Below are 21,638 nucleotides of genomic sequence, written 5' to 3' on the forward strand. Positions count from 1 at the left end.
CATGCAGAAAATCCATCAATGATCTTTGAAGGTAGATGGAGAATTGTATTTTAGGCTGACTGCCCTTTCAAATGCTCTAATATTAAGGGAAAACTGCATAGTTTCTGGCTCTTTTCCTGTCGACCTTCTAGATTACATTCTATGTCTATGGCAGTTGCATTTTTATTTTTCACCCTTGTTTTTAGCTGGGGTATTTTGCTCTGCCTGATGATGAGGGTGGCAGCTCTGCTTCCAAGTTGTAGAGGGTGGTGGTTGCTCTTCAACCACCTTGTAGAAGTTTTAAGCCTCTACCAGTTGTGCCCCCAGTGGTGGGCAGGAAGAGTTCCCCATCTCCATATCCTGCTCTTTCTTAGAAGAGGGAACTTTTGCAATGAATTCTAAATATCCTGTTCTGTGTTTGACAGACTTGAACGCCCATATACCAAGGTACATCAGGCAGTATGAGACTTGCTTTGGATAGCCAGCCAATAGTTACTATATTGTTTAGCTTTTGAACTGGAAACACTGAGTTTCTCTAAAACTGAACAGAGTTTACTAGAACAGATCTTATAAAGAGATCTCATCACCAGGTGCAGATAATCGCTTTCTTTCTGCCTGTCATTAGTTACAAAAGTATAGCAGTATGGCAAATGTAATGTGACTTCTGCAACATTGCAGTGATGGAGTTTGGGACCCAGAAAAATGGCATGCATCACTCTATCCAAATTCTGGAAGGACTTCACCGGTGGAAGTGCTCAAGAAGGACTTGGACTCAGATCGGACTTCCCTCATGCGCAGGATAGTAGGTGAGTGTATCGCATAGGTACTTAAATTACGAATCTAGGATGTAGAGATCCATTCATGCTTTAGGTTACTTATTCGGGGATTGCTTCAGGGAGTTCAAATTTTAAACTACTGTAAATATTTGCTTCAAAAAACAGGATATAACAAGGAAGGAGCTTATTTGGTTTTCACTTAATATTGCTTAGAGTTAATATGTAGTGAAGTCTACTTTAAATGACAAACCTTATTTCTGATTCCATTTTAATGCAAGGTACAACACATCTTGACTCCTTAAAGTGGAGATCTACTAAGCTATTTCATGTGTCTAAAGAAATGAGACACACAGCAAGTAGTTCTTTCTTGAATTCAATCCATTCTCAGCATGCGACTAAAATATTTTTAAACCTATAGATCCTAAGGAACGGGTAAAAGAAGATGACTTGGATGTGGTGCTAAGTCCACAGAGACGAAGCTTTGGAGGGGGCTGCCATGTCACTGCCGCTGTAGGTGCCCGTCGAGCAGGGAGCCCACTAGAGAAAGAAAATGACTGTGTCCGTGTCATTGGTGGACGTAGGATTGGCAGTGGGAGAATAATCTCTGCACGTAACTTCGATAAAGACCACCGAGGTGGTGAAAAGGATTCACGGGACTCGAGAGATGGAAGGGACAGAGACCGTGACAGGGAGTACAAAGACAAGCGTTTCAGGGTTAGTACTTAAAACTGAAGCAAGAATGCAGCTGTGAGTTGGGCGTCTACATTTTAGCTTTGGTAGATTTTCTTGATGCACAAATGGCAAACTACAGATTACAGTGAAGGTTTGAGAATGTTTCAAACACTTGTAGACTGTGGCCTCAGGTGAGATGGATCATGTGGGGTATGAACACTGTTAGTCAGCAAAGTTGGATTGAATGAAATTTGCATGTAGCTTTAGGAACTAAAGTTCTCAAGACAGATCCCATCTTGCATTGTACCAAGTTGTGTTAAATAGGAATAAAAAGGCATCTTCTGCATTTTGGATTATGATCACACGGATGAAGACAGATGACATTTGCAAAGCAACTTAATTTAAAAGCTTGAATTTGTGAGTTGCGTTAGGCATAGAAACTTGTGTCAAAGTAAAGGAATAGTCTAGGATTCTCTTAGAAACAAAAGTTCCATCTTGCTCTACTTATAAGCTCCTGAAGGAGCTTTGGTTGAGCACTGTTGGAGGCACAGAGTTGGATTAGATGTATCACTGCCCAGATCCAGCATAGACTTTGTGAACTTGTTTCAGTTGTGCTATATGAATGTTGCTGTTGAATATTGCTCTCTGTTATTAATGGAAAAGATGTGAAAGTTTCAGATATGGTTAAATGATACTCTGCCTCTTAGAGAATGCATCTCCCCGCCCCACAAAAAAGCTTTCTATAAAGTTTTCCCAAAAGATTGGGTAAGAAGCTAATGCTTGTTATAACTCCAAAATCACACACACACCCATGTCATCCTTTAAAACCTCAGAGAGAATATGGGGACAGCAAGCGTGTCTTTGGAGAACGTCGAAGGAATGACTCCTATACAGAGGAGGAGCCGGAATGGTTCTCTGCAGGCCCCACAAGTCAATCGGAAACCATTGAACTTATTGGATTTGATGATAAAATACTAGAGGAAGAACATAAAGGACGAAAGCGAACAAGGCGGCGCACAACCTCTCTGAAGGAAGGTAACTCTGAAGTCTGGGGTCTTGGATGCTGATGGGAATCTTCTATATGTCTGGTATAAGCAGTCCGTTATTGTCTGTCTCTGTCTGTATCTAACATTGGCCGTTTAATGTTAAGTAATGATGCAAGGTTGCTGGAAGTGAGACTGGACTAAATGCCTCTGCTTTTAAATACCGTATTTCTTCAATTATAAGACGCACACTAATTTCAGTACTACCAACAGAAAAAAAAAACCTAAGACACACCCGTGATTCTAAGACACCCCCCATTTTTAGAGATGTTTATATGGGAAAAAAAGTGCATCTTAGAATCGAAGAAATAGGGTAGTATTCTATTTTGGAGATCCAGATATAAAATATATCTTGGCTTGTTTCTCTGGAGTGATGTGTGTGTGTGTGAGAGAGAGAGGGCATAGGATAATTATGTCCCTCAGCTGTGCTATAGAGCTGGTTCTGATTTTAGCTGTATATTTTTTGTATCCTGGGTTTTATTTATTAAATGAGTGCCAGCCACTTCGGGTGCTTAGCTGGGCCAAAAGGTGGGGTAAAAATATTTAGGTAAGAGTGGCAGGAAGATGGTGAGCAAGGTAAGAGGTGTGACAGAGTTGTGACTCATGACAGATTGCTTCCACCTCGTGGACTGAAGACCTTAATCTTCATCAGCACCATGGCAAAAGCAGAGTCCCTTTGCAGCCTTCCTGAAGGAGAATATCTTAATTTGGTATTGGGAGGAGAGAATCTACATAAAGGCCTTTGCTCCTTACTCAGTATGTTCTACACACAGTGAACTAAATTGTCCATATTAGCCCTTTCAATAGGAATAGAGTTGTTAATAGAATTGGCAGTCATGTGTTGATAGTCTTGAGACTTAATGCACCACTGGAAAAGTAGTTTAGCAATATTATTTATTATTATTTATTTATTTATCATACTTATACCCCGTTCCTCAGCCAAAAAAGGCTCTCGGAGCGGCTTACACTTAGCACAAAAGACAGTCCCTGCCCTCAGGCTTACAATCTAATAAAGACATGACACACAAGGAAAAGGAGTCAAGGAGGGAGGGAGGGAGGAGAGAGAAAGAGAGAGAGAGAGAGAGGGAGAGAGAGAGAGAGTCCAGCAGGAGCAGGCCCCGATGTTACTTCTGCCTGCTCCTGTCCCCTCGGTCCTTCTTCCCCACAGGGCCAAGATGGCAGTTTGCCCTGTGGGGTGGGGGGGAAGAGTCCAGCAGGAGCAGGCCCCGATGTTACTTCTGCCTGCTCCTGTCCCCTCGGTCCTTCTTCTTCCCCACAGGGCCAAGATGGCAGTTTGCCCTGTGGGGGGGGGGAAGAGTCCAAGAGGAGCAGGCCCCGATGTTACTTCTGCCTGCTCCTGTCCCCTCGGTCCTTCTTCTTCCCCACAGGGCCAAGATGGCAGTTTGTCCTGTGGGGGGGGGGGAAGAGTCCAGCAGGAGCAGGCCCCGATGTTACTTCTGCCTGCTCCTGTCCCCTCGGTCCTTCTTCTGAAATACAGTTCTTGAACCATCTGAAACCATTGCCTCTAATTGACATTGTTCTGGTGTTTTGAATGTTTTCTGGAGCAGGTCTTGTAGTAACACATATTAAATATAAGTTTAGGAAGCTTTCTCTGAATTATAACTTCAGCACTCAAAATAAGGAGTTGAATACTTGGTGTTAAACAATTGGCTTCAGCTATTTCTGGAAATGATCATGGTTGGGTTGATTTTGGCTTTATTCTTCCAAGGAATAGAATGCAATGGTGGAGTAGCAGAAGAAGAGCTACAGACTGTTCTTGGCCAGGAGACATCAGCAGATCAAGAAGTCCCAAGGGAAATGGCACTTCCAGAACCAGCTCCAGGAGAGTTTGATTTCAATGAGTTCTTCAACCTGGATAAGAGTGTTCCAGGTTTGGCTTCGGTGAGTGTTAAACAAATCCCTCCTCCAGTGGGTGATGTTTTGAAATAGTGTATGCCTTCTCTGGCAAAGGGTAGAAGACTTGGACAAGCCTGTTGGCTGAAGTGAAAGTTCAATTTGCTAAAACACCACTTCTCTGACTTAACATGGATCGTCGGCATGCCATCTTCAGAAATAATGACAAATCACTTCATTTCCTCACTATTCCTCACTATTCTGGTGAAGGTTGCACAGACACTGAACTATGTGGGACAATCTTGCAAGTCCTCTTGTATGGAAAGGTAGGATATAAATATCTTAAATAACATGTCTTCGGCTGACTGCTGAAGAAAAAGAGCTATACTCAAATAGTCTATAAATATCCAGTTTAGTTTTAGAAAAGAGTTATAGACGTTCACTTCTGATCTTGTCTCTGGGGTATTTCGAAACACATAGCTGAGTGTAAGGACAGAGTTAGCTTTTCCTTGGAATATGTTTAGCTAATACAGGATCATGGAAAGTACTAGGATCCTTCTAATAGTGAATTCAGGTGGTGAGTGACACTAGGATTCTACGCAAAACAGGCCTACTGAGAAACAAGAAAGACGTATTCATATGCTGAAGTTTGCAGAACAAAATATTTTAAAGTGGGGATGCCCCAAAAGTGGCCCAATGAGGATTGAGCATGCTCAGTAGTCTCACTGTAGAATTGACAGTTGAAAAAATAAAAACAGAATGGGAGAGAGAAGAGTTTAAGTCCCTGCCCAGTGGGGATTTTATTTTAGTAATTTATTTATTCAGATATTTATAACCTGTTCATCAAATGATATCAGGGCGGTGGACAATAAATATGTAATAAAAACAATAAAAGGCATTAAAACCATAAAACTGACTGACCAGCTTAAAATGCCTGGGCAAACAACCTTTTTGACCTGGAATTGAAATGATTGGCTGGCACCAATCACACCTCCATGGGGAAAGTGTTCCACAGATTGGATGTTATTTATTTATTACATTTATATCCCGTCTTTTTTTCTCCAAGGAACCCAAAGCGGCATACATAATCCCCCTCCTCTCCATGTTATCCTCACAACAACAACCCTGTGAGGTAGGTTGGGCTGACAGTCTGTGACTGGCCCAAAGTTACCCAGTGGATTTCCATGGCCAAGTGGGGACTAGAATCCAGATCTCCCGACTCCCAGTCCAACACTGGAATAGCAGCATAATGCTTTTGGATTGTTGGCACTAGGACCCCTCTGACTGGAAGCAGCCCTAGGCTAATACTGCCATCAAATCTAGTGTGGCGTCTAACAAGAATCATTATTAACAGTGATGTCAGTTGTTGCCTGGTAAGGGGCAAGTGTAAGGGTTGAGCAGCGAGATTCACAGGGGGGATTGTGGTCCTGGTTGCTAGTGGCGTGGATAGTCCTGTCAGGTAGCTTGTGGGTGTCTCAGGTGAAGGTGAGACGACACAGGTGGGCAGGACATCACAAGTGGTGGCAGTGGTGGGATTCGAACCCACGCCCCCGAAGAGATTACCATTTGTTTATATGGGGCAAAAAAGTGCCTTGGATTTGTGGGGAAATCTTCCTTGGTGGTTACTGCCTCGCCAGCATTTCAATGTAACTTCTGCTTCTAGATATTTAGATAGTCCAAAGCCTAATTGTATTACTTGTAAACTCTGATTGGAGCTGGCATTTAAGGTGAAGTCGTTACATGAGGAGGGCTTTTGTCATGGAATGCTGTTATTTTGCTGGCAGCAAAGTTACAATTTAATTAGCCCACCATAATTTCATCTTTAGCAGGCTAAGCTTCAAATCTAGCACCCACCATATCCTGAAGGCTTGGGGTAGTCTTGCTTCATAGTATCTGAGTCTTATGTTGTATAAGACATGTCTGTCTGTTCAGGTAAGAGGGTTCATGTTCCTTATGTAGCCAAAGCCTCTAGTTCTTGTGGTTTTTTTTAATATATATAATTTTTTATTAACACAATTAAAATACATCAACATCACATTAAAACAATTAATCAAAGAGAAAAAAAAGAAAAAATATTACATAAATTTGCTCAACTGTTAACATTTGTAATTTATCATTATTCATAATCCAACAATACAATTGCTCCCCTTCACCCTTTGGGATCTATTCCTGCTTCCAAAATCTCATTACTTCTTCTGGTGGTGGTTTTCCACTTCCCTTAGCGAACACATATACCAGGAACTGTTTCCAAATTCCCTCAAATTCATTCGTATTTGTTATGCCTCTTCTTACTTTTATATTACATGTCAATTTATCATGAATGGCAATATCCCAAATTTCCTTATACCATTCTTCAATACGATAATCTCCTTGAACCTTCCAGTTCCTAGATATAATTAATCTCGCTGCTGTCAGAAAATTTGTTATAAATTCTTTAATTTCTTTATTACACTTTAAATCTCCATATAATGATAGTAATGCCACACTAGGTGTCTCTTCAATCTCCATTCCAACAATTTCTTTTATCTCATTAAACACTATTTTCCACAATTTTTGTACATATTTGCATTCCCACCACATATGTAAATACGTTCCTTTTTTCCCACAACCTCTCCAACAATTTGCTGAATACAGCTTATTTATTTTATTTAATCTCACTGGGGTTAGATACCACCTCCATATAATTTTATAATAATTTTCTTTAATTCTCACCGACATGTTTCTCAACACTCTTTGTCTCCATATTCCCTCCCAACTCTGTTGCCCTATCTGTACCTCTAGTTCTTGTGCTAAGGGAAAGGAAAACCACTTCCATGTTGCCACTTAACAAAGTTGGCTTGAACAGACAAGTAATTGATTTCCTTAGGAGAATATACTTTTTCAGCTATGTAAATGTAAATACAGAACATATTAAAAGACTAGATTTCAGTATATGCTTAAATGTCCAGGTATAGATTTGCTAAGAAGTCACAGAAGATGAGTTGTCAACCACACTTGAGTCTGGGTTCAAAGTTGATGTGGCAAAACTGTCCTTTGGGGGAAAAAGCTCTCCCTTGGGTGGAGTGGGGTGGGGGCAGAGAAAAATCAAGCATGCTCAGGGCTATCCATTTCATGTTGAGGGTATCCAGATACTTTGCCTAGTCTTTTTAAGTATTAAGTGCTTGCTTAATACCACTATCAATGCAGAGCTACAGTAGCAAAGTTGGAGTTACGTTAATTTTGAATGAATTGCCTGTATCTGTGTTCACCAGCATGTGCTACTTTGAAAGGAAACACTCCTTGTTGAGGTGATTTTAATCACTTGGCTGAGTATCTGAAGCTGTGATGGGATGCTAGTCTTATTCTGGTGCTCCCCACCTGTCATGTGAGAAATCTGTTTACTGTTTTTTTAAATTGGTAATTGAAAGCTTCGTGGCAATCCTGTGTGCTGAAGCAATCTTATTCCAGGTTAGCTCAGTTATTTATCTTACTGAAAGTCTCTAAGCTGGTTTAAAAAGATATATGAATTTACTGTAAACACACTAAACATAAACTCTAGAAATTATGAAACTGAACCATGAAATTATTTGTTTATTTATTTGAAAGATTTGTATCCTGCCCTATATCTTTAAGATCTCAGATAAAAGCATACAGTATAAAACAATACATTATGAAACTGAACCATGACAACAATCAACATATTGAGTTAAAAGCTGCTTTTCTGTGTATAAAAACACTGTGCACAGTAGGTATGATGGTGGGCTTGCTAAAGTGCCCTGGGACTTCATCATCAATCATCAGGTGCCAGAATGAAGGAGTTGGCTTCCTGTGGGTCACCAGCATCATCCATGTAGCCCATATGGGTATTTTACTACTATAACCCTCCAATTCCATGAGCTCTGAAATAGGTTCAGTTTTCCAACTATGATTTTTATAACTCTAACCAAACATACACATTCCATTACATGAAGAAATGCTAATTTGCCCTATAATGACTAAGCCTTTGCTTATGGATAGTTCTAGACACTCGCAGATCAATCCTATGCATGTCTATGACACATTTCAATGGTATTTGCCTCCAAATAAGTGTGCACAGAATTTCAGTTGGTCCTTGCATTTGTACAGAATTAAGCAGATTATTTTCTCATGTTTCTTCAAAGATAAAAACCTGCAGTGTGAAAAGACATATGGGCTGCATCTTAGATTATGCTCCCATGTATTGTAGCAGCAACAGTATGTTCTGGAAACAGATGATTTTTTTAAAAAAAAATGGGGAACTTGATTCAAATTGACCCACCCAGCATTATTCCAAGATGTGCATATTAGGGTAGAAATATTATGCTACTTAGCTATATTACTCCACTAACTGAACACAGTGACTAATTTGCCACAGGAGATCTCTAGTCCAAGCCAAGACCTTGAGGATGCACTATATACACACACACGCACATGTGCATGTACACTCTCAGTCCTGTCTAGTTCACTATGGCTGGGTTGGTGGGGGATATGAAACCTAAAATTCAGTATGCTTGTATTTGGGCACCTTGATTATTAGGAAATTGAACATTAACACCTATACCCCCAAATTAGGTAAGATACATCCAGACCAATGAAAGCTGAAATGTTGCACATAGTAATCAAAAACTAATTACTTAGTAAATCCTGAAATGGGACATTTTTGACACCTACATTTTATATTAAGCAAAAGGAACCCAAGCTGCACATGGAATACCAGGCTGGGTGGACTGCCTGCGTTGGATTCAAGGGAGTAGCAGCTATGATCATGCCTAGGCTTGCACAACTTAGGCCTCACTTGTGTGTGCGTGTGGTTTCTATGTTTCATACCTCATCTGAAAGATAAACTAGTGACTTCTACTTTTCCTTTTAAAAGCAAAGGCCTTCATAAGTGGCTTGTTAAAACTTCAACCCTTGGATGTATGCACCAAGTAGAAACAGTAGTGCTGGTTGAATAAAATGACCCCCAGTTGCTAGATGTCTGAAATTGAGCCATCACTGTGTTTAGGTAATACTTTAACAAGTAACTGTGGGCACCTAGGGTCTTGAAAGTTCTACGAAGAGAATTTCTGTCTGAGGAACTCTGCAGTTCTTGTCCTATTATACATACAGTTGAACCAGTGAGATACCATGGGAAGCATCTTGTCTTCAGTAAATGTACCATTTAGTGCATATCATGCTTGGGACAGAATTATTTCATCTAAAATATTTATATCATGCTTCTTAGCCCCATATGGTGCCCAAACATTGGCTATGGTATGCAAAAATGGTAATGCAGACGTTCAAGGTCTTGCAAATACAAATCCCATGCACATCTTACTGGAAGCTGACTTGTTTAACAAAAGTAGAACTATGCTATAATCATAAACCCACATAACTAGGGATTAAGTTCTTTGAATGCAATAGGATTTTAAGTATAGGATTGCATGGTCAGTCACCACCATCTTGTCACTGGTTGAGGACAATCTAGACCTTTAAGACGAGTACACTAAAGTGAGCCACCTTCATGGACACTATTGCAGTGGCCCGTTTCTGTCAGGGCCAGCTGCACACGGAAGTGGTTCTGGAACTAGCCTTCAGGATCAAGAAAGAAAAATCCCACCCTTAAAACACACAGCTTTAGAAAAGAGACCTTACGTAGGTATCCATTTTTTGTATGGGTGGTTAGATAAGCTTCCGGAAGGAAATGCAGTGGTGGCTTAAGGCATTTCCACATCATACACGCTGGAAGCAACTGCCAAGGAAATTTTGCAGCGTACAACAGTAAGTGCCATATCTTACATTAAACTCTCAGACTTCTGTTCTAAGTTGTGATTGTCTGAAATATTATTCCTTTCCCCTCATAATATAGATGATAGAAGATGTGCTTGGGGAAGGCACTGTGTCAGCCAGCAGGTTCAGCCGCTGGTTTTCTAATCCTAGCCGGTCTGGAAGCCGCTCGAGTAGTCTTAGATCTACACCCCACGAAGAGTTGGAAAGATTAGCAGGTAATCTCATCTTGTCCTTACAGCCACCATTCTGTTTCTTCTAGAGAGCTGTAGGATTGTGAGCTCTTCCACACTGGCCGTTGCTTGCTTCTTTGTTCTGATGCTTCAGCTTCTGGAGCTAAACTCATAATTCTGTGGGTAGGAGTGTGTGGAACGTGTTCTCCTCTCAAGAGTATGAACGTCTTGCTGTATCCCCCTTGAAAATGCTTAGCAAAAAAACTTACAAGGCAGTCGTCCTGATTTTTACTGTTTCAGGTCTAGAGCAAGGCATTCTATCCCCTGGTCAGCATTCTGGAAACTACTTTGCTCCCATTCCTTTGGAAGATCATTCTGAAAACAAAGTGGACATCCTAGAGATGCTACAGAAAGCCAAAGTGGACTTAAAACCCCTCCTCTCAAGTCTCTCAGCCAACAAGGAGAAGCTTAGAGAGAGCAGTAAGTCTTCCCTTCTGCTGTTGTGATGCCTTTCAGTGCCTTGGGCAAAAACATGTTCAAGTGCCAAGCTTTGGTTCTCAGCCAGGAAATGCTAAGTTTTACTTCAGGGATCCCGTGGATATCTGCATTGCCTTGGTATTGCCTGACCCTTGTCCATAGGATGACAGCAGGATTAACTCTCGATGTAAATGAAGTTCCCATATCGATCCTTCATGGTGTCTGAACCAATTTCCAAATTGGAAGATAGTGGTGAAATCCAGAGCGTTGCGAAGCTTGCCACTTGAGCCGCTCCAGCTATATATGCTTCCCAAGTTTGCACCACATCATCTGTTGCCTCAATAGCATAAGCAAAGCTTTCAGCAACTAATATCTTGGCTAGGGAATCTGTGGCTTTTCAGGGCATGTCCTATAGAACAGGATAACTGAAAAGAAAAAAATTTGGCTGTACATGAAATGGCAGCCATAGTAATGAGGAAAAATGACAGGGAAGGAATACTTTAACAATGATTTCTCCTGCTGGAATCTCATCGGGTCATTCCTATTGGTGATTGGGGCCCAACGTTTTAAATTGCATGTATAGCAGAAGACTTGCATGGATGATCAGAAGCTGCATGCATGTGGCTTGTGCATGTTCAAGAGACTCCACTGCATGTGCTGCATACCCTTGGTTTCCAGTTTAAAATTGTTGCTGACAGGAGATACTGGCATGAAAATATGCTGAGCCACCTTAACGGTTTGCATCTTTGCTTTGCGTGTCCTAATGATTGGGAGGAGCGGATGTCAAATTTTCATTATTTGTCCAGGAAAAGCTTAACTAATATGCATGCTGGGAGATCCCTGCCGTGAGAGCTTTTACCCTATGCTCAGACTTTGCTCTTTCCACTACAGCTTGCTGAATGTTTGAAATGAGGACATAAGTGAATTGGGCCCTTGCCTCTATTTGCATAAATGCTGTAGCATCTGAATCGCAGTCTTAAGTGCCAGGTTTGTTCTGCAGTACATACAGAAAAATGCAGCTCCTGCTATGGAAATGCTTGCACAGATTCTTTTAGGTTTCTGTTAGCTCCTGCCTGAGACTACATTCTACTTCATGATGCTTCTGTGTTCTGTCATCGGTTCCTTGACTGGAAATGTCTTGCCTGGATGGATGGATGGCCGTTGGTGCACAGAGCGTTAATTTCTTAGTGATGTACTTTTTTGGATCTTACATAATATGTATCTCAAGTTTTTAAAGCCATTCCGGTGCAACAAACAATGTATTCTACATCTCTGACTAGTGCCCATGGTTGAGGTGGGCAATTTATGGTCCATAAAGCTCCCGGAAAAGGAAATGTCAGAATGCCATTCCAGTTTGCTAATCAGCCATTGTTAAGCTGATGGTAATTTGAATAGCAGCTACTGTGAGATGGCAATAGCTGCTGTCAGAAGACCTAAACTTTAATTGATTCAGTTGAGATCTCAAATCCCACCAAATTGTAATGAGGAAACCATATGAATGGTCTTGTGAATAGAAAAGCTCTCTTTAAAAGTAAATAGGCTGGGAGTACTGGTATAGGTCAGCCATGCCTGTGGCTCAGCATTCTTTGGTAACATGGCAGATGGATTGATAAACAATGCAGCAGACTACCTGCTTTTAGATTCCAGCTTCTGCTTACCTGCATAGAAGCGAAGAGGTGTATTCTGTAGGCTTTATAATCATCTGGTGTGAAGAGGAGTCCTGGTACTGCTTTAAGGCCTCCAAGTAAATCACTGGAATTGTATGAGGCACTATAAATTAGAAGCCCAAGAGATCTTTCCATTCAGAACCTCTTGGAAGAAATTATTGTGATCATTTCAAAGTGTCTTGCTTAGCTTGCAGATCACATGCTATCCCTTGTTGCCTTAGGGTGCAATCCATTGGGAAGCTCTTGTTGAACAGCTCTTGTTCCAGTGGGGCTTACACAAAGGGGCTTCCTGCTGAGTTGTGCCCATAGTCCTAATAGTGCTTATACTATAAAAATGTGTGACTATTTGTTTCTTGTTTCCCTTCAATCTTAACTAAACTGCAAATGTGTGAGCTGGCTTTTAACTCCCACATCAGACTCAGATGTATCACTGACATACTGATTGTTAAGAATCCATTAAGTATCCAAATGATCTTTCCCCTTGTTTTATTCCTCTTTGCTACTTGAAAGTCTGGGATCTGATTTAGCTCCAGCTTGAATATCAATATGCTTAAATACTTGCATGGCCTTGGAATTACTAATATTTTAATAGTGGCCCTGAGCAAAGATGGAATTAGTTTCAGATCCTTGTGCATTGCTTTCTGACAATCTGTAGTCCCTGAATCTACTCCATAAACTGAGCATCTAGTTCTTAATTATTTCCCTCCCCACTTCTTTAGCACATTCAGGAGTTGTACTTTCAGTGGAAGAAGTAGAAGCTGGGCTGAAAGGCCTGAAAGTGGACCAGGAAGGGAAAACGGCTGCCCCCTTAATGGCAGAGCAGATGGAAGAGTCCCTAAACATGGCTGACTCCCGGCACCTTAAGGATGGTGATATGTCTGCCTTCAACAAACTAGTCAGTACTATGAAGGCAAGTGGGACTCTACCTTCACAACCAAAAGTCAATGTAAGTAATGTGTCTGATAGTGACGAGATATTTTAAACTTCAACTGCAACAGGTCTTGGTATGAACTAAACCGCTTCCATATACAAACATGTACAGCTTGCCTGGTTTTTATAAGAAATATGTTATTTCCCAGATTTGTAACCTGCTTTTCAGCACACATCACTTTCAGATCTGTGTACAACATAGCAAATATTGCTCCGGTACTAAAACAGCCACTTCAGCAGAAGATAAAACTATTGAAAGATAAAAACAATGCTATTAATAGTACTTGGTCAAATGGTGTTCGTCTAGCATTTAATCTTTGTAAACCACCAAGGGAGCTTCGGCTATGGGGTGGTATAAAAATGCAATCAATCAATCAATCAATAATAGCATTAAAAGCTTAACAGTCAAAGCACCAGACAGACTCTGGGGAGGGCATTCTATAAACTGGTCTGCCCCTACCTTGCACCTTCCAGATGTTTTGGACCAACTCCCATAGGCTCAAGCCAACATGGCCAATGGTCCAAAACATCTGGAGGGCCTAAATTGGGGGAGACGGCTGTAAACTAAATCCTAATCTGTTTATTGTAGTCCATGACTAGATTGTAAAAGCTAGGTATTCAAGACATATTTACAAAAATATATAGAGCACGAAAGTGTATAAAGACATTATTATTATTATTATTATTTATTTATATAGCACCACATAGGCTGCTGTAAACAGAACACAACCACTGAAAAGGGTGTTTCCCCAGTTACTACTTGTCTTGGCTCTGAAGGCAAGGGGCATTTTGAAAGTACTGTAGATGAGTACCTTAATTCCCAGTCAGGCTCATATGGGAGTAGGTAGTTCTTCAGGTAAAGATACTGACTTTCATTTGGACTGATGCTCATTCTGGCAGTGGCAAGTAAATATATAACTCTATACTGTTAGTTTTACCCTACCCTGTGCCTGCTTACCCTACCCTGTGTCTGTTTGCATTCTCTTCCCCTCCTTATTGTTTTACTATGATTTTATTAGATTGTAAGCCTATGCGGCAGGGTCTTGCTATTTACTGTTTTACTCTGTACAGCACCATGTACATTGATGGTGCTATATAAATAATGATGGTGCTATATAAATAAATACATGTACATTGATGGTGCTATATAAATAAATAATAATAATAATAATAATAATAAATGCAACTGCCACAGAGAAACGAGTGTTTAGATTTTCCCTGCAAGTAAGAGCAAGCTTCCAGTACAACATTTCCCAGACATGGGATGGCTCAAGGATGTTACTCGGGGTGCGGGGTATTCATTGCTAAAATGAGCTTATGGGATGCATGAGTAACCCATCTTCATGTATGCGCTTTTATCTGTATTGTCCCTGTGGGAACTGTTCCTCAAACTGTCCTGGAACTGCTGCATCTGAAATGGCAGGCAGCTTATAACTAGTTATTGCTTCTGAAACGGCACAGAAAGAAGTTTCTTGCTTGAGTCGGTGATTGAACCTGGAGCATTTTGCTTCCTTTCTGGACTATGGCTTGAAAGCAGAATTGTATTGTGTTGCATGCCTGTAGTTACAACTTCAGTGGCATGTTCTTGAAAATCCATTGCTAAATAGGGATGCTGCAGTACTGGATCTAGGTAGCAACACCTTGAGTTAACACTGATTCCCTCATTGCTCCGCTTTGTACAGGCTGTGGAGGATGAATTGTTTATAACACTTGTGTGTTTGGAAGAACAGGTAGCATTCTGTACATTAGGGCTTGCAAAGAAGTGCCCTGAGCTGTTAGATGGTTCCTGTTTCTGTTATGTAAAGAGCTTGTCACTGCTTAGTCCCCTTTCTTGCTATCTCTTGGTTGGCCCTTATATCTGACTTGGACTCCATATTGAGAGCAGGCTCTGGGGTGGTGATTGGGTATTAAATTGCCCAGTTTTGATGGTTGAGTTTCATCCTGAGGATCTCTTAGCTCCGCACTTGGTTTTTAGGATTCTCTCCTGCTCTGCTGTTTTCAAACTTTTTAAATTCTTGCAAGTTTTAACTATAAGTCATGGTGGGGCTCCTTTTAATTTTTGTAAACTGCCCAGAGAGCTTCATCTATGGGGCGGTATAGAAATGTAATGAATAAATAAAATATTTGGGCTGAAAAATAAATAAAACCTTCCCATACCTCCAATGCTCTCTGGCTGATCAAGAGGAAGCAGGACTGGTTAGAGAATGGAGGTTTTTACATTCCCTGTCTGGAACTGATGCACCTTCCAGGAGTTTAACCGCCTGCAGTAATAACTACTACAGGTTCTGTAGTATGCTGCTGGCTCTGATTGTGTCATGCCCACTTTTATTTAAGAAGTTGGAGCAGAGATAAACAATATTTCTATACTTTAGCAGCTTTTGGACTAGAAGCTTGCTTGGTGAACTTGCTGCAATGGCTTTGTCCCTTCCTCCCATGCTGCTTAGCAAAGGCTGCCTTGAACATTCAGGTGTGTCGACTGGCAGTTTGGGAACAACCAGAAGAGCAGGTTCTAGCCTGACTACTGTGGTGTTACAGAAGTCCTTGTTACTCTAATGGCACCTGCCTCTGGTAATGGAAGGTGGTTATTTTTAAAATGTGAAGTTCAGTCGGATAGATACTTTTTCTATAGTTTGTCAAAGGAGGAACTGTTAACTGTTCTTTACTGAAACTGCTGAAAAGAGGCCGAATCTGAAAAGAGGCCGAATCTGAAAAGAGGCTAGATGTTATATAAATTTGTCTAGAGGGTATTGGATCAGCTTGCACTTTGTGGAAAGAGCTACAGGTTTTCCTCATAAGGCTCATGAAGGAGGTTGGAGGGGATGGTCACTAGCTAGTTCTGATTTCTGCCTACTGTTAGTGAACCAAGCCAGCCTGGAAATAAAGGTTGATCTTAACCTGGGTTTACAGCTTAACTAAAAAAAAACACACAGTTGGTAATAAATTTGCTTCTGAGATGGCAATGCAATTGTCTCCATTTTACAGTAACATTTTAAAATAACCAGATCAAATAAAAGGCTAACAGTGTTAACTACTGCTATGTGATCAAAGGCTTTGATCACACAAGAACAATGATATCTTTGAGAAATTAATCACAAGATCAGGAGGGACTGAAGCCTGTAATGATTAATCTGAATTTTTGTCCCTCAAGACAAATTTGGAGGAGACTGCTGTACTCCACCATTGTATTTCCCTTATAGTTGATGATACTTTGAGTTGAAAGTGCTGTGACGTACTAACTGATTAAATCCACTGACCTGTTCTTTGACTGTGCCTTTTGCTGCATTTGCAAACAAAACTTCAGTGCTCTTTGTCAAGCACTCCAACACTTTCCCCAAACGCTTTCATTTTACCAATGCCAGTTTACTGGTGATGGCAGTAGGGGCTGCGGTGCATGAGGCCAGCCATGCGTGTTCTCCCACTTCAGTCTTAAAATTGGCAGGCTAACCCTAGCCTCTTCACAGCCTTGCAGAGCTTGTAAAATTGACACATCTGTTAACACATGTCATGGTCTATTGGGTCTAACATCTGCATGAGGTGGTGGGCTCCACAAGGGATGGGGTAGGTGGTGAATGCTTATATAGAGGTATGTAAACTACATGTAACCTTCTTTGCAGCAAACCCTTGAAAGCCACTTGATACCGCCTCCTGAGGTGCCAGGCCAGTCGGCCACAAAGAATATCTTGCAGGTAGTGTGAAGTTCTACTTTATTGAGAGCAGCCTTGCGGAGGGGGTGCATTTTTTGGCTAAAGGCATTTCTAACTATTACAGTTAATAATATACAGCTCTACAATGATACTGATATTTGTAAATTCATGAGCACAGATTTTGGTGACTGGCTTTAATCAGTCTGACTGCATGGATGGAGTTGTGTTGTAGGTCAGCCTTTCTTCCATAAAACCTATACTCTCCCTGTGTGTTAATAATCTAACCCCACTGATGTCCTCTGAAAGAAAACGGTTGACAAAAGCTTCCATTCTGGTTGCCTGGAGGCCGCTAGAATGCCTGCACCAGACTTGCAATCCCCAATCTTGGAGAGGGGATAGATTCCTTACAGCTATTCCCTCTTCTGGTTCCTACCCCAACCGGATAGTTCCTGGTGGCCATATCAGCTTGCTCTCGGGTCTGGTGGTGCTGCTGCTGAACGCCAGGTCAGTCCAGAATAAAATCTCCCTCATCCATGATTTGATTGTGGATGAGGGGGCTGACCTGGTATGCATCACTGAGACCTGGGTGGGTGAACTGGGTGGGGTTGCTCTCACCCAGCTCTGTCCTCCTGGGTACTCGGTGCAGCACCAGCACAGACTCGAGGGCCGGGGAGGGGGGGTTGCCGTGGTCTATAGGAATACAATCTCCCTCTCTAGGCTTCCTGTTCAGTCGAGTGCTGGTCTGGAGTGTTTGTACTGTGTGTTGGGTACTCGAGACAGATTAGGGATTCTGCTGGTGTACCGTCCACCCCGCTGCCCAACAGTCTCCCTGCCTGAGCTGACGGAGGTTGTCTCGGACCTGGTGTTGAGGACCCCCAGGATGGTGGTTCTGGGGGATCTCAACTTCCATGCCGAGGCTGCTGTATCCGGAGCGGCTCAGGACTTCATGGCTGCCATGACAACCATGGGGCTGTCTCAACATGTCATCGGCCCAACACATGCAAAGGGACACACACTTGATCTGGTTTTCTCGACTGGACAGGAGGATGGTGATCTGGAAGTGGGGGAACTAACATCTACCCCCTTGTCATGGTCGGATCACTTCCTACTGAGGTTTAGACTCTCGGCGGCCTTTCCCCTCTGCAAGGGTGGGGGGCCTATTAAAATGGTCCGCCCCCGGAGGCTAATGGACTCCGATGGATTCCAGAGGGCTCTGGGGGATTTTCCTGCTGATATGGCCGGTGCTCCTGTCGAAGCCCAGGTCGCTCTGTGGAATGCAGAGATGACTCGGGCGGTTGACACGATCGCGCCCAAGCGTCCTCTCCCTCTGAGCAGAGCCCGGTCAGCTCCTTGGTATACATCTGAGCTGAGGGCGATGAAGCAAGAGGGGAGACGGCTAGAACGCAGGTGGAGGAAAACTCGTGCTGGGTCTGATCGAACACGGGCTAGAGCTCACTATCGAGCCTACTCTGTGGCGGTGAGGGTGGCAAAGAGGCAGTTCTTTTCCACCAGCATTGCGTCTTCTCGGTGTCGTCCGGCGGAGCTTTTCCGAGTGGTTCGTGGTCTGTTACACTCTGGGCCAGGGCGTGAGATAGTTGAACCCTCGGTAGCACGCTGTGACGAGTTTGCACGGCACTTTGAAGATAAAGTCGCTCAGATTCATCATGAATTGGACACCACACTTAATGCAGCACCACTAGTAGAGGCGTTCAGAGCGCCGTCCGGCTCAGTGTTATTGGATGAGTTTCAGTTATTGAGGCCCGAGGATGTGGACAAGGTGCTTGGCCAAGTCCGGTCGACCACCTGTGTGCTTGACCCTTGCCCCTCTTGGCTCATTACATCAAATAAGGAGGGGATCGCCGGCTGGGTCCAGGAGGTTGTAAATGCCTCCTTGAGAGAGGGAGTGGTGCCGGCCTCTTTAAAAGAGGCGGTAATTAGACCACTCCTGAAGAAGCCTAATCTGGACCCGGAAGATGTTAACAACTACAGGCCGGTGGCTAATATCCCTTTCCTGGGCAAGGTGCTTGAGCGGGTGGTTGCAGGACAACTCCAGGCACTCTTGAATGAAACGGATTATCTAGATCCATTTCAATCGGGTTTCAGGCCTGGTTTTGGAACGGAAACTGCCTTGGTCGCCCTGTGGGATGACCTCTGTTGGGAGAGAGACAGGGGGAGTGCTACCCTGTTGGTTCTCCTGGACCTCTCAGCGGCCTTCGATACCATCGACCATGGTATCCTTCTGGATAGGTTGTCTGAACTGGGAGTTGGAGGTACTGCGTTGCAGTGGTTCCGCTCCTACTTGGATGGCCGATTCCAGAAGGTGGTGCTGGGGGATTATTGCTCTGTGCCGTGGCTCCTAAGCCATGGGGTTCCGCAGGGCTCTATTTTATCCCCTATGCTGTTTAACATATACATGAAGCCGCTGGGGGAGGTTATCCGGAGATGTGGACTGAGGTGTCATCAATATGCGGATGACACCCAGCTCTACCTTTCCTTTTCATCAAACCCAGGTGAGGCAGTGACTGTTCTGAACCAGTGCCTGGGCACGGTAATGGACTGGATGAGGGCTAACACTGAGACTCAATCCAGACAAGACGGAGGTACTGTTAGCGGGTGGTTCATTTGTCCGGCGAGGTGATGTTTGCCCTGTCCTGGACGGGGTTGCACTCTCCCTAAAGGATCGGGTCCGTAGTTTGGGGGTGCTCTTCGATCCAGAACTGTCACTTGAGGCACAGGTGAACTCAGTGGCAAAGAGCACCTTTTATCAGCTTAGGCTGATATACCAACTGCGCCCTTATCTGGACAGTGATAGCCTAGCTACAGTTATCCATGCTCTGATAACCTCTCGTTTGGATTACTGCAATGCGTTATACGTGGGGCTGCCTTTGAAAACGGTCCAGAAGCTTCAGCTGGTACAAAACAGGGCAGCCCGTTTACTAACAGGGACTGGCTGGCGAGATCACATTACGCCAGTCCTTTTACAACTTCATTGGCTGCCAGTCCAGGTCCGGGCCCGATTCAAAGTGCTGGTATTGACATTTAAAGCCCTAAACGGTTTGGGGCCAGGTTATTTGAAGGAACGCCTCCTCCCATATGTACCTACCCGGACCTTAAGATCATCTACAGGGGCCCTTCTCCGTGAGCCCCTGCCAAAGGAAGTGAGGCAGGTGGCTACTAGGAGGAGGGCTTTCTCCGTTGTGGCACCCCGGTTGTGGAATGAGCTCCCCAGAGAGGTCCGCCTGGCGCCTACACTGTACTCCTTTCGTCGCCAGCTGAAGACCTTTTTATTCACTCAGTATTTTAACACTTAATTTTAACTTAAATTTAAATTATACTGTTTTAACTCTGTATTTTAACCTTATATCAATTTTGCTGCGTGGTTTTATCCTGGTTGTGCTTTTTATATTGTATTTTGTATTTGTATTTTTAACTTGTTGGTTGTTTTATGATGATTTTAATTTTTGTGAACCGCCCAGAGAGCTTCGGCTATTGGGCGGTATAAAAATGTAATAAATAAATAAATAAATAAATAAATCTTCCCTTGATTTCTGATATGTGCTACAGGGAAGAACTTCACACTAGTTTTGTCTTCAGGTGGTCATAACTGTGTGTAGGTTCTAAAAGAGCTGTGTTTCCTCAAAGGAGATCCTTGGGCCGCCCACTGGCAGACCTCCATCTAATGTCCTCAGCACCTTGATGAGTGGCTTGGAACCTGTGTCATCCCTCCTTGGCCAAAGAGCACCCTCTCCACCACAGCCTCCCATCTCTCAGATGTTTCCTACTCGGGCTGCTTCTGCTGATTACCTGAGACATCACATTCCCTCCCCAGTTGGTAAGACCAGGTTCTAGAAATATTCCCCTTCAGCTCGCCTTGGTACCTTCAGTACTTATGTAACAGTAGTCCAGTGATGTTCACTTTTTCACACACACATATCTATTATATTTGAAAGTTTCCCACCAAGATAAGTCAGGCTGATGTCCTGAACAATACCATAGATTTAAATTAACTTGCAGAGTAATTTCTTGTCTGCTGGTTATTTATTTGAAGCGTTCATATACCACATTTCTGCCTAGGCAGATTACTATTTTAAAACTCTAAAATAAATGTCATGGAAAAATCAGAGTTTTCTCAAGCTAAATGAGGGCCCCTTCAGGAGCAGATGGCAGCAGCTTCCTGGCCTGGGCTTCTCCTCTTCTGCCTTCTCTACAGTCAGTAGCTCTTTTTTCTGCAAGTCAGGGTTATGCTTCTGATCTGCTACCGTGTGTGACACTTGTCTTCAAAATGACTAAGGAAAAACCTCAGTTCTTTAGGGCTATAAGGCTGTTGGAGAGCATCATGTTGAAACTGTACCCTGTATTTATAGGCTTTGGACCAGGTTCTCAGCAGTTGCTTGGTGATCCATTTCAGGGGATGCGGAAGTCCATGAGCCCAGCTGCTGCACAGGTGAGAATAAGAACAGCTCTTCCTACCTTCCAGGGTCGCTAGAAGCATGAAGTACTAAACAAACATGGAACACTGGGTCACTGCTAGATGCAACAGCTCTTTCGAACTGTGAATGAAATTATTGTATTTTCATTCCTCATAAGCTACATACAGAATTACATCCCATGCTGAAAACTGTAGACTAATTGGCACTACTACTACTACTTATAGTGAGAG

General features: G+C 42.8%; 1 protein-coding gene across 5 annotated transcripts in view; it reads left to right on the forward strand.

Moving 5' to 3' along the window:
- The window catches only part of EIF4ENIF1 (eukaryotic translation initiation factor 4E nuclear import factor 1), a 39,089-nt gene that overhangs the window by 6,431 nt on the left and 11,020 nt on the right, over positions 1 to 21,638 (forward strand). For 3 of the 5 annotated variants that reach the window (XM_063144003.1, XM_063144004.1, XM_063144001.1), the window contains 10 exons: positions 658 to 785; positions 1,174 to 1,469; positions 2,261 to 2,462; positions 4,200 to 4,372; positions 10,170 to 10,305; positions 10,561 to 10,740; positions 13,124 to 13,350; positions 16,949 to 17,020; positions 20,621 to 20,810; positions 21,343 to 21,422. In XM_063144003.1, the coding sequence (XP_063000073.1) occupies positions 658 to 785; positions 1,174 to 1,469; positions 2,261 to 2,462; positions 4,200 to 4,372; positions 10,170 to 10,305; positions 10,561 to 10,740; positions 13,124 to 13,350; positions 16,949 to 17,020; positions 20,621 to 20,810; positions 21,343 to 21,422 (1,684 nt within the window). The remainder of the gene's footprint in view (positions 1 to 657; positions 786 to 1,173; positions 1,470 to 2,260; positions 2,463 to 4,199; positions 4,373 to 10,169; positions 10,306 to 10,560; positions 10,741 to 13,123; positions 13,351 to 16,948; positions 17,021 to 20,620; positions 20,811 to 21,342; positions 21,423 to 21,638) is intronic. The other 2 variants (XM_063144002.1, XM_063144005.1) reach the window with 2 other exon arrangements.

This window comes from Elgaria multicarinata, chromosome 18 (genome assembly GCF_023053635.1).
Source record: "Elgaria multicarinata webbii isolate HBS135686 ecotype San Diego chromosome 18, rElgMul1.1.pri, whole genome shotgun sequence".
In the NCBI taxonomy this organism is placed as follows: Eukaryota; Metazoa; Chordata; class Lepidosauria; order Squamata; family Anguidae; genus Elgaria; species Elgaria multicarinata.